At 45.6% G+C, this 12,293-nt stretch overlaps 1 protein-coding gene across 2 annotated transcripts in view; it reads right to left on the bottom strand.

The window, feature by feature from the left end:
* Positions 1–207: 207 nt before the first annotated feature.
* Positions 208–12,293, bottom strand: part of MAL (mal, T cell differentiation protein) — a 187,749-nt gene continuing 175,663 nt past the window's right edge. For both annotated transcript variants that reach the window (XM_029594336.1, XM_029594335.1), the window contains exon 4: positions 208–627. In XM_029594336.1, coding sequence (XP_029450196.1) covers positions 550–627 — 78 coding nt within the window. In that variant the 3' untranslated portion in view covers positions 208–549. The remainder of the gene's footprint in view (positions 628–12,293) is intronic.

Raw genomic sequence — 12,293 nt, 5'->3', positions numbered from 1 at the left:
TTGTGTGTAGGGTATCATTTCTTTAAGTAGTGATAATTATGCATACACATAGGAGGCAGTCAGTACTATTCCTGAAGCAGGGGTGAGAAGGAGAGAAAACAACCCTGGTGGGAAATGAATGCAAGATGTCTGTAGGGAGCAACGCAATATGGACTGAAACAAGCAAGGATTTGGAAAATAGTAAAATAAAATCACAGAACTACCAAGGAAAACACCTAAAAAGCCTGATATTTATTTAATAAATCCTAACTCATGTTTCTGGATATGGGTTATGGTCTAGTTTAATTGTAGTTTGTTGAACCTTTTACACACATACACACACATGAGGTACAAAAGAAATTCTTACAGATTTTCAATCTTAAGCCATACACATAATGTGAATATCAACCAGTACTGCAAGAAATAAAGCCCTGAGAGTATATAGTTATATTTAACATATAAAGTTGCATAGAGTAGCTTGGTCATATAAAAATATCATGGAAAGGATGCACAATCACAATTCAATGCATAGAACTTGAAACAAAATTCTTAAGTACAATAAATTAGGCTTTAGGAAGATTTCTTCCACCTCAGCAAAGAACCCACAGCATGGACCACATAAGACAAAGTGGCAAGATATGCAAATACCTAAAACAAAAGAAAACAAAAAATTATTGTATTGTCAAAATTAGGTACTGTGAAGAACATTTTCATAAGGCAATTAATCAGTTAAATAAATGTCCTCATTGCAGCTCAAAGTACACATGGGCTTCTACAACACGTATACTTTTGGCTGAGTAAAAAAGAAACATTCCCAGAGGCCTATTTAGGTCAGCAGTGTAAACACCACACATTTGCGTTTTTAAATGTACATGTGTTAGTTTCCCTCCAATTCGCCTGCTGCCGCAGAAATGGCTAATGCAAAGAGCATATGCCATTTGTAAGTGCAGATAATTTTCAAGGATAAATTACTTGGGTGGTTTCTCTTTGAAAATTGATTGCAAGGTATGCACATACTAAAGTGAATGCAGATTATTGAAAAATGCCATCTATATATTTGTCTATTTAAATAGTAATACACAGTTGTAAATGTGAATCCCCTTAGCATTACTGAGATTACTCAACCAGCTAAACTTTGGATCCATGAATCACTATTATCCAGTTGCAGCTGGTGGGTAGGTGTGGCTGTGCAGTCACACCACCAAAAATAAATTAAGAAAAGCAAACAGATTCTTCCTAGCACAGCCATAATACCTTTTGCTTGCTAGGTCAGTTGGGGACTATGCAGTCCACTTCCGGACACTGGGATTGGAGCTACAAAGGAGGGAGGACAGCCTGATTGCCATCTTCTGACAGGGCCTGTCCGAAAACATTAAGGATGAGCTGGCCGGTCGAGACCCACCAGCCACCTTGGAGGGATTCATAGGTTTGGTGATCGCCTCAATCTTCTGTTCTGGTCTGTTCCGATGCCCTGCCCATGTGACTTCTAGTTATCAACATTCCGTGACCCCTGTCAGACCCCAGGGCCAACAGGCCCATCGGAGGAACCCATGCAAGTGGACAGTCTCAGGATTTCACCAGAGAAGAAGCAGAGGTGGAGATGCCTCAATCTTTGTCTATATTGTGCTAGCCAGGGGCACTTCACAGCTCACTGCCCGGCTAAGTTGTGAAACTCTCAAACCTAGGGCTAGTGGGAGAAGCAACTCTAAGTCTATCCAGCTCCTCTCCCCAAATACTAGTTCTGGTCTATCTATTAAAAATATCTGGATCCATGAGGAAGCCTTCCTGGACATGGGCTTGGAGGTAACTTCATCATGGAAGCTTTAGTATGCCAACATAGCATCCTTTCAGAGCCGATGGGGACCACACTCACTATATTATTGATCTCAGGCAAACCCCTGCCTGACCAAGTTACCTTGTCCACTGTGCCTCTCCAGATGCAGACTGGTCTGCTCCATTGGAAGCAAATCAGCCTATATGTTCTGCCCACAGCAGTCAATGAGATTTATTTTATATTTATTTTATACACATTTGATTTATAATTTTATATGTAACTTTTTTCCCAGATTTGGTTCAATGATACTTGTTATTTTGTAACTTTTCCAAGGTTCTGTTCAATGTAAACTGGTGTGATAAGAATCTTCATCTTGAACGTCGGTATAGTAAAAAGATGTAAATAATAAATAATCTTGGACCTGCAGTACCAGCCTCATATCAACTGTGGTACTCTGCAAATTTCCATATGGGGTATTTCCTGTCATACACATCCAGGCTCCAGCCAGTTATCCTTCTTACTCAAGCGATGGTTCTTGAGCTACCAGGCCTGCCTTCGTAATACTCAGCCTATGCAGACGCCTTCAGCAAGAAGCAAGCTAAAACTCTCCAATCACACTGTTCCCATGATTACACCATCGACCTCCTCCCAGGGATGATGATTCCTAGGGGGATAATTTACCCTCTCGCCACCCCAGAGATCAAAGCAATGTCACAGTATATCCAAGAGAACCTGGAGAGGGGGTTTATTCTCCCGTCTACATCCCTCGCTGGGGTTGGGATTTTCTTCGGGGGGAAAAAAGATTGAGTCACCCAGGCCTTGTATCGACTATCGTGGACTCAACACTATCACCAAAGAGAATCACTACCTCTTTTTTGCTCATCAATGAGTTTTTTCACCACCTCAGGGGGGTGCGGATATTCACCAGTCTTGACCTCCAGGGGTTAAATAAGCTGATCAGGATCAAAGAAAGCGATGAGTGAAAGACATCCTTCAACACCAGTAATGGGCACTATGAGTATTTCGTGATGCCTTTTGGCTTGTGTAATGCTTCCACAATCTTCTATTTTGCTTCTATTCTCCGCTTCCATGTGATCGTGTACCTTGATGATATCCTTATCTTTTCCAAGACATTGGACCAACATCAGCAACATGTACAGCAGGTTCTTCAATGACTTTGTGAACACAGTCTCTATGTAAAGTTAGAAAAATGTACTTTTGAGCAGGAGTTGCAATTTCTAGGATACATTATCTCCTGAACTGGTCAAGCTAAAGGCTATTACCTGGAATTGCCTTAGCGGTAGGCCTCAAGGCCCTGAGGCGGTTCCTTGGATTCATGAATTATTATCCACAGCTTGTCCATGGTTACTCTTCTCTGACTGTACTGCTAAAAGCCCTGACTAAAAAGGGTGCTGATACCTGGAATTGGAATGAAAAGGCCATCCAGGCATTCAACGGGACTTAAGCAAGAATTTACATAGAAACCCTGCCTATACCACTCGGACCGTGCCAGATCATTTGTGCTGGAGGTAGATGCCTCCATCCTCAGAGTGGGGGCACTTGCTAGAGGGCGCCAGATATCCGGTGACCATCTACACCGACTATATAAATTTGGAATACCTGTCGCAAGCTCAGCAGCTGAATCCTCAGCAATTTGCTGGTCCTTGTTTTCAACACATTTGATTTCGAGTTATATCACTGTCCAGCGGAGAAAAACCAGCGGACCAATGCTCTGTCCCATTCCTTTGACACCAAAGACTCTCTGGAGCCACCTGGCACATCATTGACCCAGCAAGGATCCAGGTAGCAGCCGCAGTGCCAGTCCCACCTAGGAAGTCATTGGTCCCACAATGGCTTTGTGAGCAAGTGATGCATTGGATTCATGACTCTCACCTGGCAGGTCACGCTGGCATCACCAGGACCCTGAAGCTGGTCTTTTGCCATTATTGGTGGCCCCAGATAAAGCAGGATGTGAAATGATACATGGACTCTTGCCCAGTATGTGTTGCAAACAAGAGCTCTTGAGCTTGACCCAATTATAGCCCTGCCAGCCCCCAAAGAACTATGGCCCCATTTGGCCACTGATTTTATCACTGACCTTCCTCTCTCTAGCAGCAAAACATCAATCTGGGTAGTAATAGATTACTTCTCTAACATGGTCCACTTCTTATCTCTTCACAGACTTTCCCTCAGCCCAAGCTGGCTAAGCTTTTTATTCAGCATGTCTTTCATCTGTACATACTTCCCTCCCACATCAACTAAGCCCAGGGAGTTTAATTTATGGCATGCTATTGGAAGGGTTTATGCAAGTTTAGTATTATCCTGGATTTCACATCGGTGTATCACCCTTACAGTAACAGACAGAGTGGGTGAACCAAACCCTCAAGGTTTCCATAGGTCATACGGGAACCAACAACAAGACAACTGGGCCTCCCTCTTCCCTTGGGTGGAGGCCTGCCACAATAACCATATAAGCAGTTTGACTAGGGCTTCACCCTTCTATATTGTGTTTGACTGTCACCTGCATATACCCATGCCTATTCCAGTTTCAGTGACCTGCCCTACAGTCAACCTAGTGAGCCACGAACTACACAACCTCTGGCAGACAACGCATCACCTCTTAAAGAAAGCAGTAGCCTGTTCCAAGAGGCAAGTTGACAAAATTAGTTGCCCTGCATCCCAACTCCAGCCCAGGGAATTAGTATGGTTTAGCACCAAAAAACTGCAACTCCAGATGCCATTCCTCAAGTTTGCGCCAAGGTTTATGAAACCCTTTCCCATGGTCCAACAGATTGAGAATGTGACCTACAACTGAGACTACCTTCCACACTCAGTATGCATGATGTATTTCACATGTTGCTATTAAAACCAGTAGTTCTGTCTTGGCCATCCAGACTACCGCCCAAGTCCTCCGACATCATTGTTGAGGAGGATACTCAATTTGAGGTTGAAGAGATCTTAGTCACTCGCAGGGTTAGGAATCAACTCCAATATCTCATTGCCTGGAAAAACTATGGGCCTGAAGAAAATTCCTTGGTGCCAACCTCCCAATCTCCTTGTCCCCCGGCTCATACGTGACTTCCACAGGAGATTCCCCAGGAAACCCAAGCCCAGAAGACTGGGAAGGGGGCTTTGGATGGGGGCTGCTTTTACATTTGGCGGCTCGCAGGACAGTCCCCATGAGCCACCTCACTCAGCCCCCGAAGCCACTGACAGAACTTCGTGGTCAAAACGTCACCAACAGCTGAACCTCACACGGTACAACACTGCCATGCCACCACCTCTCTGGCTCTACTTAGATGCACGTGGACACAAAGTTGCTTTTATTAAAGGAGCCATGGCAGGAAGACAGCCATGGCGTGCTCTACATTATCAAGCACCTCTCTATTTAAAGCTCCTTTAAAGGAGCATCTGACGCCTCAACAACAGGTCTCCTGATGTGTCTTTTGGTCTTTACTGCATGTTGCCATTGTTCCTGCGTACCTGTTTCCTTGTCTGTCCCAGTGTTCCTGCATTCCTGCCTTCCTGCCTGTGTTCCTGCACATGCCCCAGTCAGCTGCCAATGACTCTAGACCCATCTTCGTGACAGAATCGCCGGCACAACCCTCCTAAGCACGTGCATTGCACGGCACCTCTTGTTGGCTCCATGGTGGGAAACCTGAGTACCGATGACTCCTGATGACATCACTTAAGACTCCTATTTAAGTCTCAGTGCTGCAGCAGACAGACACCTCAACAAGAGGTCTCCTGTTTGTAATATGTGTTCTACTTCCTGTGTTCCTGGTTTCTGCCTTCCAGTTTTGCCTAGTCCAGCCTTGCCTAGTCTCATTCAGTGACTTCAATGTCTTTGTCCACCCTTGACTTGTCTCTTCAGATCTTGATCTCTTGCCTGGACCTGACCATCTTTGCCTACAACTTGGATCTGATCCCTTGCCTGGACATGTCCACATTTGCCTACCGCCTGGATCTGGCTCCGATTATTCTTACTAGCTGACTGCCCTGACCCTAGTTTTTCTCTGGACTCGAGTGATCGCAACCACCCTAGATACTCTCCTAAGTCCTGCCAGCCATCAGAACCCAAGGGCAAAATCTGCAGAGGAGGCAGCTGGTAAAGGTGAAGTTCCATATTGTCCTGCTACAGGGTGCATAGGCCTGCTACCCTTCACAGATTGCTGAGGCCATGAGCTCGGCAGACTCACCTCCTGCCTCTGCTGGCCTAGCACATCAGCTTCAACAACAGCAAAATCAGCTGAATACTATTGCCAGATACATTCAGGGCATTGCAGCCCTGCTCTAGTATGTGTCTTGCAGCCTCTGCCTGGCACCTGTCTTGCAGACTCTACCTGCCTCCGCGGTATGATGGCAATCCCAGAAACTGTAGAGGCTTACTCAAACAATTTTGGATGCAATTAGAGTTTCAGGCATCTTGATTTCTGACAGACCAAGTAAAAGAAACTTATATTCTTTCCTTGCTGGGTGGCATAGCGCTGGCTTGGGCCTCATCCCTTTGGTAAAGGGATGACCCCCTCTTAGGGAATTTGGCACATTTCTTGCAAGAGTTACGGCAAATATTTGATGAGCCTGGTTGTACAACTTCCAAGGCATCAGATTAGGCAAGGCTCCTGGTCTGAAGGGGGAATATTTATTTATTTAACACTTTTCTATACTGACCTTCATGAATAAATTCAAATCAAATCGGTTTACATGTAACAAGGGGTAGAACTTAATCAACCATTTAACAAGAGGCGAAAGTTACATATAACAAGGAGGTAGTAACTTGGGGGCTAAGTTAGCCAGAGACAAAGGACAGCAAAACTGAATAAATTAAATAACGAAACAAAGAAACAGAGGCAAAATATCAAGCCTAAACTAGGCGGGGTGCCTAGTCAGGTAAGCAGAGTCCTGTCTGGTAGAAAATGGATGGTTTTGAAAGTTAAGGGAAGGCTTGGAGGAAGAGCCAGGTCTTAAGTTTTTTTCGAAAGGTTAGAGGGCAAGGTTCTAGCCTGAGGTCTGTGGGCATGTTATTCCAAATGGCCAGATCCGCTGTAGAGAATGCTCGTTCTTTGGTGGTTGATAAGACGCGTGGATTTCTTTAGGGGGACTTGCAGGGTACCTTTATACGCTTCTCTGATGGGTCTTGAGGATGAGTATAATTTGAGAGGGATCTGAAGGTCTAGTTATTGCTGATTATGAATGGTTTTGTGAATTGTGTTAAGGGCCTTGTGCAAAATTCTGTATTTTATTGGCAGCCAATGAAGGTTCCGGAGTATGGAAGTGATGTGTGCTCCTTGGTTTTTGTTGGTTAGGATTCTAGCCGCTGCATTTTGGAGCATCTGTAATGGTTTGATGGAGGAAATGGGGAGCCCAAGGAAGAGAGCGTTGCAATAGTTTGTTTTGGAGAAGAGCGTGGTTTGGAGCACAGTCCTGAAATCCTGGAAATGAAGGAGGGGGTCTGAGCCTTTTCATAACCTGTAGTTTATAAAAACAATCCTTGGTAGTGTTGTTGATGGATTTCTTTAGAGTCAAATGGTTATCGAAGATTACTCCTAGGTCCCTTACTTGTGTGATCTGGGTGTTGGGAGATGTCGGATGGGTTAGGGCCGTGTGGTCAAAGGAGATGAGAAGGAGTTCTGTCTTGGTCGCATTGAGAACCAGGTTCAAACTGGTGAGAAGGCGGTTAATAGATTGAAGGCAGTTTTCCCAGTAGGTGAGAGTTTTAGGGAGGGATTCTGTGGTGTATATGCGGTGAATATGCGGTGTATTTCTGCACTCTGGCCTCCAAACTTCAGTGGGGCAGTAGAAGCCTGATTGTGATTTTCCAACAAGGACTCTCGGAGCATATTAAAGATGAACTGGCTGCCGGAAACTTGCCAGGTACCTTGGAGGGCCTGATTAACCTAGCCGTATGACTAGACCTGAGGTTTTAGGAACGGGCCAAAGAGAGAGAAGCTTGGCTTGCCACCCCATTCATTTTGCTCCAAATTTCCATCATCCTATAACCACACACTCAAATCCGGAGTCAGGACCATCACCAGTAGAAACCATGCAGATGGATTGCTTCAGGTTCTCAGCTGAGGAGAAGCAGAGGCACCGTACCCTTAATCTCCATTTATACTGCGCAGCAACTGAGCATTTGGCAAGTCGCTGCCTGAACAAGCCGGGAGACTAAAGGCCTGGTAGGGGAGGCCACCCTAGGCGAGCCTGGCATGACCGGGTATGCATACTGTGCATTTTACAAAGTGGTACACTCGGGGGGGGGGGGGGGGGGGCGAGGCCAGCAGAAGCAGGAGAGGCTACAGGACCACCAGTGTAGCCTAACCTGCCAACAGTTGAAGAAAGAGCGAGGCTGCCAGCAGCTGAAAATGAGAGGCCTAGCCTTGCATATCAGCACACACCCCCACAGCCATTTTTACCCACGGGCGTACACAGCTTCCACTCCCCCTCCCCCCACAAGCAGGATAGCTCGTGGGCTGTGGCGGAGCTCATTCCACCATGGCCCAAATACAAGAGGTCTGTGGGGCTGTGGTCGAGGTCATCCCACCACGAACCAAAGACAACAGGTGGCCTGTGGTGGAGCTCATCCCACCACAGCATAATGATAACAGGAGGCCTGCCAGACCTTGGTGTAGTTCCTCCCACCATGACCAGATGAGAACAGGAGGCTGTGTATATGAGCTTGTATGTGCGTGTGAGAGCCTGAGTAGTGTCTATGAGTCTGAGTGTGTGTGTGTATGTGTTTCTGTCAGAGCCAGTATGTTTCTGTGTGTGTTTGTTTATCTGTGAGAGCCTGTGTGCCTGTAAATGTGTCTGTGTGACAGCCTGTGTGTTTGTGTATGTTTGGTGCCTGTGAGAGCCTGTGTGTCACATATAGGCTCTCACAAGTATGCACAAACACACATATAATGTATCTGTGAGGGAGAGGGAGCCTATATATGTGAGAGAGAGGAAGTGTGTAAGAGAATGAATGAGATATTATGCGTGGTGTGAGGATAAGATAAAATCTGTGCTGCCCTACCTCCCCCAATCCACAACGATCTCAGGGTGACTGGAAATCAAAGATCTCAGGTATGGAGAGCAGGATATTTTTTAATCCTTATTAGTTTTAATTACTGGGTGTAATTTGATGTATCTACTCATTTTAAATATTTAATTTCTTGGGGAAAATAGAACATTTTTTAATTATTGGATTTTTTATTCATCAGATATTTTAAAATATTTTATTGGTATTTGGGAAATTTTGCATATTCTATTCATTAACTGGTTTGAAATATTTATTCTTTTGATGACTATAATTTTTCTGTTATGATGTTTTATATTTCTTGATTTTATTTATTTAATGTTTTATGAAGAATGGTATTATTTCTGTTTTTCCTTTGTTGCTCTGCATATAGAGGCTGGCTTGTTGTGGGTTCCACTTCAGTTCTTCTCAGCACGTGTTTATACTTTCTGATTTCTTTATTCTGTGTTTTGTGAGGAACTGTCTGTGTTCTGCATTTGTGACCGAGGTGAGATATTTTGCTGGCATGTAATTTCTGTGTAGGGATCTATAGCAGCCTGGGGCCTTATTTTCTAAGGCTATCGCAGGCTTGCGCTAACAGCGCAAGCCTGCGATAGCTTGCTAAGGTAGTACACGCCTGCGCTATCTAAATCGGGGCAGAGTTGGCCCCAGAAAAGGAGGAGTTGGGGCGTCACCAGGGCCAACTCCGTGAAGACGGCGCCGCCAGCGAAAATGTAAGGGCCTTTTCGTGTCCTATTTCGCGCCCAATAACTACACCTTCTATGGTGGCGCTATTGGGTGCGAAACCGGTAGCGATCGCACCTCCGTGGTGCGATCTCTGCCGGCTAGCACAGGACCGCCCCCCTGGGTCAACCCCCGCCCCCCAGTAGTGCAATTTTCTAAAGTATCGCAGACCTGCGATACTTTAGAAAATGAGGCCCCTGGTTTCATAATAAGAGCATTTATTGGAGTTATAGGAACTGATGTAATATGTGCAGTGTTGCCTTTTCATAGATAAGGTTGTTAGGGTTGTTTTGGTATGGGAGGTTTACTATATTGTAATGTATTCTTTTTAATAATGGCTTTCTGAGGGCTAAGCCCACACCCAATATACATTACAAAATGTCTAATTCAATAGGAGTTCCAGGTATCTCTTTCGCAGAGTTTTCTGGTTGGCACCACAGCAGTGCATGTAAATATGCATGTTGTAAGTGATATTTTTGCTTCAGAAGACTGTGCTTTTGAATGTTCTTTGTCATGTAAAATTTGTTATAAATGCATAATTTAATTGTGTTTGTGCTGCGTGTCCCATCCACGGCAGGCCCGCGACCAGGCCTACTCACCTCCGGCGCCCATCTCCCGGTCCTGGCCCATCCTCCCTCGCAGCTGTGGGAAGCCGTCTATGCTCCCGAGCCTCCATTGCCTCCTCGGCTGTTCCTGGCTCCACTGTGGACCTCCCCAGCTCCCGGCGTGTCTCCCTACATGTGCAGTGGGGAGACGCCACTGTCTAGCTACCTCCTGCCTCTAGGCACGCATGCCTTGCCATATTTTAAAGGGGCCGCGACGGGAAACTAACCCACGGTCCTGGATGATGACATCACTGAGCCCTGCTACTTAAGGCAGGGCCTGCCACTAGTTCCTTGCCTTGGCAACATGTCTCCAAGATTGTCGTGTGCTCGTTGCTTGTTCCTGACTTCGTTCCTGGTCCCTTCCTAGCTTTGCTTGGACTGATCTCTGACTTGACCATTGCTATGTATTGAACCATGCTCAGGACTAACCTCTGGCTTTGACCCTTGCTATGTTTTGGACTACGCTATGGACTGACCCCTGGCTTTGACCCTCGCTCTGTTGAACTCTGTACCTTGCCTAGCTCAGCTGCCTGCCCTGACGCCAGCCTGTTCTTGACCACACTTTCGGTATCTCCCTGGACTTGGCTCTCTCAGGCTCCGGCCTTCTACTACCCGGGTGTCACCCGTTCTTATTCCTGGCCCGTCCTTTGCGCCCGGGTCTCTGGATCCCTGCCTCATCCGGACCTGCTTCAGTCTTCCTGATACCTCTGCTGGTCCCTGGCTACCTACCACTTCTTCAACTGGGAGTCGTCTGACGGAGGCCCACCTAAGACCAGCCGGCCCTGGCACCCCAGGGCTCAACCTGCGGGGAGCGTGGGCTGATATTGGTGAAGCTCCAGTCAGTCTCCGTCTCCTAGTCAGCTCCACCTCCCGATGGTGGGGACCCTTAGGGCTTGCCCTAAGGGTAGCGTCAACCCCACCTCGGGCCAAGGGTCCACCTCCAATGCAACAGTGTGTCTGTAAAGGGTGTGGGCATGTGTGTGTGTGGGTGGCACTTGTGCAAGGCTGTAAGGTTTGCCTAGCGTACTTAATATTTATTTATTTAAAATCTTTTCTATACCGTCGTTTAGTAAAGCACCATCACAACGGTTTACATAGAGGCACGTATATTTAGTTTGGTTACAAAAAATGTATCTATGAGAGTGCCATTAGTGTCGGTACATGCATATATAATATAAGGTATAAGATGGGTGACATGGATCTTGTCCATTTATATGATTAATAAGGTAATCATACAAGAATGTGTTTAAACTGAAGTTCTCTAACACTATCATTTGAGAATAAAAATAAAAGAATGTAAAAGAATGTGTGACCAGGCATCTCGGTAACCTTGTTCCGTGTTTCTTATTCTCTGTTCTCATTGTAAAATGCTTTTCTGTATAGCTATGTTTTAAAACTTTTTTTGAAGAGTTTTGGATCATTCTGTAATCTTGTTTTTATTGGCAATGTGTTCCATAATGTTGCACCAGCCAATGATAGTGCACACTCTCTAACTTGTGTTAATTTTGCTGTCTTTACCGAGGGGATGGTTAGTAGAGCTTTGTTGGCTGATCTCAGATTTCTCTGGGGTATGTTTAAGCGTAGCGCTGTGTTTAACCAGTCAGCTTTTTCTTCATTGATTAGTTTGTGAATAATGCATAGTGTTTTATATTGTACTCTCTGCTCTATTGGTAACCAGTGTAGCTCGGCCAGTGTTTGAGTGATGTGATCTCTTTTGCTCTTGCCAGTGAGTATTATAGTGTGTTGCAGTAGTCTGTACTAGTGGAAATTAGTACTTGAAGAACTGTCCTAAAGTGTTTTTGGGATAGTAGCTGTTTCAGCCTCCTTCACTATCCATGGATTCTGGGGGGAAGGGGATATGTCAGATTTTAAAAATATAGATTGCAGGAAGGAGCTGGGCTTTATTTCATGGGCCTGAGACAGAGACTGAATGAATTTGGGGGGGTGCAGCAAAGTAATGGTTTGCAAAGAGCAGCAAAAAAGCTAGTACCGGCCTTGACCCTAGGTCATCCTTGCACCTCTCCACAACTACTAGCCCCAGTGCAGCTGTCTCTAGGGAACACTCTTGTCATGCTCTTGCTTTTTTGGATACTAGCACTGGAGGCAGCTTTATCCATGAGGCTCTGGTCCAATATTACTGCATAACCATGGTTCCCCTAGACACTCCACTCTCTATCTCCTCCATTTACGAAAA

The sequence above is a fragment of the Rhinatrema bivittatum genome, chromosome 3, assembly GCF_901001135.1.
Source record: "Rhinatrema bivittatum chromosome 3, aRhiBiv1.1, whole genome shotgun sequence".
Taxonomy (NCBI): Eukaryota; Metazoa; Chordata; class Amphibia; order Gymnophiona; family Rhinatrematidae; genus Rhinatrema; species Rhinatrema bivittatum.
Note: the sequence above shows the minus strand (reverse complement) of the source record. Positions and strands in the feature narration are given on the sequence as shown.